The sequence below is a fragment of the Protobothrops mucrosquamatus genome, unplaced genomic scaffold (assembly GCF_001527695.2).
Source record: "Protobothrops mucrosquamatus isolate PMUCROS unplaced genomic scaffold, P.Mucros_1.0 scaffold5243, whole genome shotgun sequence".
NCBI lineage: Eukaryota > Metazoa > Chordata > Lepidosauria > Squamata > Viperidae > Protobothrops > Protobothrops mucrosquamatus.
In genome coordinates, this window is record NW_015391110.1 from 5,496 (window position 1) to 9,946 (window position 4,451).

Below are 4,451 nucleotides of genomic sequence, written 5' to 3' on the forward strand. Positions count from 1 at the left end.
ACAGCTCTAATATTTGGTTTTTAATTTGGTTTTATAGGGGTTTATATTTCTATTTTGTATTTGTATTTGTTTTTAATATGCTGTGCACCGCCCTGAGTCCTACGGGAGAAGGGCGGTATATAAATTAAATTATTATTATTATTATTATTATTATTATTATTATTATTATTATTATTATTATTATTATTATTATTATTATCACATGGCACTCACCTACTTCACATATCTGGCTTGGGCTGCCTGCCTGGGCTTTGGGGGAGGGGATGCCATGAGCAGCATGATAGCCAACGTTACCTGTGCAATGCCACCCAGCTCCCAGCCTGCCAAGTTTTGGCAGGCAGCGAGGTGCTCTCCTCACAGCGCCGAAAGGTTGAGCTGGGCGGTGTAAAGCTCGCCAGCTTTGCACCTTTCTGCCTACTGAAACTGGGCAGGCTGGGGGCTGGGCAGCGTCGCGCTTCTTTTTGAATTTGCACTGCCCGGTTCAGCCTCTCAGCGCTGTGAGGAGAGCACCCCGCTGCCTGCCAAAACCCCTCCCCCAGAGCCCATCAAGCCGGATAGGTGAAGTAGGCGAGGGCCATTTGCTGGCCACTTCCAGGCGATAGTGCATTTCTTCATTCCTCACAAAGGGTGACCCCTCCCCAAGATGCACCCAGGGGGCAGGACCGATGCGGCAAGGTCTGGTTCCTCGCTGATTCCAGACGGCCTTGTGGATCTAAGACTGAATGCGTTTCAGCATAGATGGCCACCACAAAATTGTACATTGGCTCCCGGCCAGCCTGGGCCAGGGCCAAGGCAGAGGGGGCCATTCCCTCATTGTTTCCAGAATGGCTTTGCGGGCCACATGAAATCATTTCACGGGCCGCATCTGGCCCCCGGGCCTTGTGTTTGACATATCTGGCCTAAGGCGTTTGCATGATTTTCCCCTTGATTAAAAGCTATCAAGTCGTTTTTTGACTTCTAGCAACTGACCTTTGCAACTAAGCCAAGTGAAATAGTGAAATGTGATGCTAGTTAGCTTGTGAAGATTAGCTGTGTGCTGAGCCCTAAAATTTCATGATGGTTTTACAGAATTACACAATCAGCTTTTTTAAGGGTGACTCTCAGTGGAGATCAAAACCTCTCTACATCCCAAATCTTTATGACCAATTTCCTGTGGCTCCCAAGGATTTAGGCCATGGCAGAACCATCAGGCCAGATGCACCAGGGGAGCCAACTTCACTACTGCTGAACTTCTCCTTTACCGGCCAACAAGAGAAAGGGTGGGGGGGAGATGCAGCATATGGGATCTGTGTGAGGAGATGTTGAATGATCATGCCAATGGAGCCGGACTGATGTTATCTCTCCTGGAGTTGACACCTAGAAATATGCCGGTTTGAATTGCCTGGAAGAACTGCGGGGGGGGGGGGNCCCATTTTTTCCTTGTCAAAAGCTACAGATAATTCCAATATAATGCATTTTAAAAAAATGAAACATTTTCTATTGTACACTTTTTCCCTCAGGGTAAGGTGGCAAAACAGAGGTTTGTCACTCTTGTGTGACAGTGCAGACAGTATGACAAAATGGTAGCTGCTTCCACAAATTCACCACATCGCCCACAGATGAATCCAGGACCCACTGAAAATGATGGGTGCTTCCAGGACGCAGTCACGAGGCCCAGGGATGTGTGCCCTCCCCTCCTTTCCCAGCATGAGGATCAGAAAAGGTAAGGAGGAGGAGGGTGTGAGTCAGTGGACCCTGGGGGAAGGGGAGGCCTGTGGTGACCCTGGGGGGAGGGGGAGGGAAATGACTGGGGGACCCTGTGGAGGAGGGAAGGGCCAAAGAGACACAAAGGATGGGAAACAGAACACAGAGTATCTCGGAAGGTGGGGGAGGACTAGGGATGCCTGAGGCAGGCAAGCATGGCCCTGCACTAGGCCTCCAAGAGTTTTCCCCAATCCTGAGGTAGCCAGTGTTCCCCTTAGTGACTCGCACATTCGATTAATGGCTGCCATCAGGGAGATCAGGGTAGTTAAGGAAAGCAATCTCACTTAACGGCCGTTGCAGCACGCAACCATAATTGGCAGGCCATAACAGTTGTATCTTGAGGACTACTTTTATGCTGGCTGAGGAATTCTGGGCCTCTAAATCTGGAGGAAACCAAGGCAGAAGACTGAAACGCCACATGTGGGAATTATATAATCAATATACAAAACTACCACCCAGAAGCCTTTTTGAGGAATTCCACTACTTCTGCAAAAGGAAATATCGAGTAACTACTGCTGAGAACAAGAAACTGGTAGTTAGCCTTTTTCCAATTTTCTTTTCTCTCCACCTACAATTTTAATTCTGGGACATGTTTCACTAGAAAGAATCAGGCCAGAATTCAAATAGTCAATTTCTCACCTACATTTTCAATGGGAGATCATAAATGAATTTCAAGCCTTTTCTAAACTCTTCAACTTTTGCCTCATGTGGGTTTCCTTGTGTGCAACAAGGGATAATTTATGAGTCAAGTAACGTCCACAGACTGGACATTTGAAAAGTTTCTCTCCTGTGTAACTGAAACTTTTCTCACAATCAGGACATTCAAAGGGTTTCTCTCCTGTGTGAGTCCTCTGGTGTGTCACCAGGTTGGAATTGCGACTGAAACTTTTCCCACAGACAGGACAGTCAAAGGGTTTCTCTTCTGTGTGAATCCTCCGGTGTTTCACCAGGTTGGACATCTCACTGAAACATTTCCCACAATCTGGACACTGATATGGTTTCTCTCCTATGTGTGTCCTCTGGGGTATCACTAGGTTGGAATTTTGACTGAAACTTTTCCAACAGTCCGGACACTGATACAATTTCTCTCCTGTGTGAGTCTTCTGGTGGTTCGCCATGTTGGAATTATCCCTGAAACATTTTCCACAATCAGGACATTCAAATGTTTTCTCTAATGTATGAGTCCTCTGGTGTTTCACCAGGTTAGATTTCTCACTGAAACGTTTGCCACAATCAGGACATTCAAAGGGTTTCTCTCCTGTGTGAGTCCTCTGGTGTATCACCAGGCTGGAATTATAACTGAAACTTTTGCCACAATCAGGACATTCAAAGGGTTTCTCTCCTGTGTGAATCCTCTGGTGTACCACAAGGTTGGAATTGCGACTGAAACTTTTCCCACAGATAGGACAGTCAAAGGGTTTTTCTCCTGTGTGAATCATCTGGTGTTTCACCAGGGTGGACATCTGACTGAAACTTTCCCCACAATCAGGACATTCAAAAGGTTTCTCTCCTGTGTGAATCCTCTGGTGTCTCATGAGGTTGGAATTCTGAGTGAAACGTTTCCCACAATCAGGACATTCAAAGGGTTTCTCTCCTGTGTGAGTACTCTGGTGTATCACCAGGCTGAAATTATCCCTAAAATCTTTCCCACAATTAGGACATTCAAAGGGTTTCTCTCCTGTGTGAGTCCTCTGGTGTATCATCAGGCTGGAATTATAACTGAAACTTTTCCCACAATCAGGACATTCAAAGGGTTTCTCTCCTGTGTGAGTCCTCTGGTGTCTCATGAGGTTGGAATTCTGATTGAAACTTTTGCCACAAACAGGACACTCATGTGCTTTCTCTCCTGTATGAGTCCTCTGGTGTCTCGTGAGATGGTAATTCTGACTGAAACGTTTCCCACAAAGACAACATTCAAAGCGTTTCTCTCCTGTGCGAGTCCTCTGGTGTCTCATCATGTGACAATTTCTTTTCCCACAATCTGGACACTCATACAGCTTATCCCTGGAGTGAATCCACTGATATATCTCCAAACTGGAATTGTGATTGAAAGTTTTCCCACAGTCAGAACATTCGAAGGGTTTCTATCCTGCGTTGAGTCCTCTGGTGTCTCATGACTTGGGAATTTCTAATGAAACTTTCACACAATCAGGACATTCAAAGGGTTTATCTCCTGTGTGAGTCCTCTGGTGTCTCATCATGTGGCAATTTCTTTTCCCACAATCTGGGCATCATACTGTTTATCCCTGGAGTGAATCCACTGATGTATCTCCAAACTGGAATTTGATTGAAACTTTTCCCACAGTCAGAACATTCAAAGGGTTTCTCTCCTGTGTGAGTCCTCTGGTTACTCTCTGATGTGGGTCCTTCCATGAACCTCAAGGAAGCTGTTCTGACTAAAGCTTTCAACACATTTGGATAATTGTTTTGGTTTTTCTCCAGTGTGGATGCTATCATGCATAATCTTTGATTTGCTATCTATGGCTTTCCCGTAATAGGGATATCTATGGAGATTTTCCACAGCTGATATTCTTGAGGTCAAAAATATGGACAATCCCTTGTTTAGTGGTGCTTTCATTCAAGACATTTTCTTTCTGAAAGATTGAGGCCTGCATTACTGTCTGCTCTATGTCGCTTTCCTATTGAGCTTTTCTCCAACTGAATTCCATATATTTCCCTCTTTTATTGAATGAAAAATAATCTCCCTT

General features: G+C 45.4%; 1 protein-coding gene across 1 annotated transcript; it reads right to left on the reverse strand.

Moving 5' to 3' along the window:
• Positions 1-2,576: 2,576 nt before the first annotated feature.
• LOC107299655 (zinc finger protein OZF-like) lies at positions 2,577-4,204 on the reverse strand (the record flags this gene model as incomplete). The annotated part of the gene is made up of 2 exons (XM_015829011.1): positions 4,121-4,204; positions 2,577-3,827 (listed from the first exon to the last, which is right to left on the reverse strand). Coding segments are annotated over exons 1-2 (1,335 nt in total), but the record flags the coding sequence as incomplete, so codon positions are not given.
• Positions 4,205-4,451: the final 247 nt, after the last annotated feature.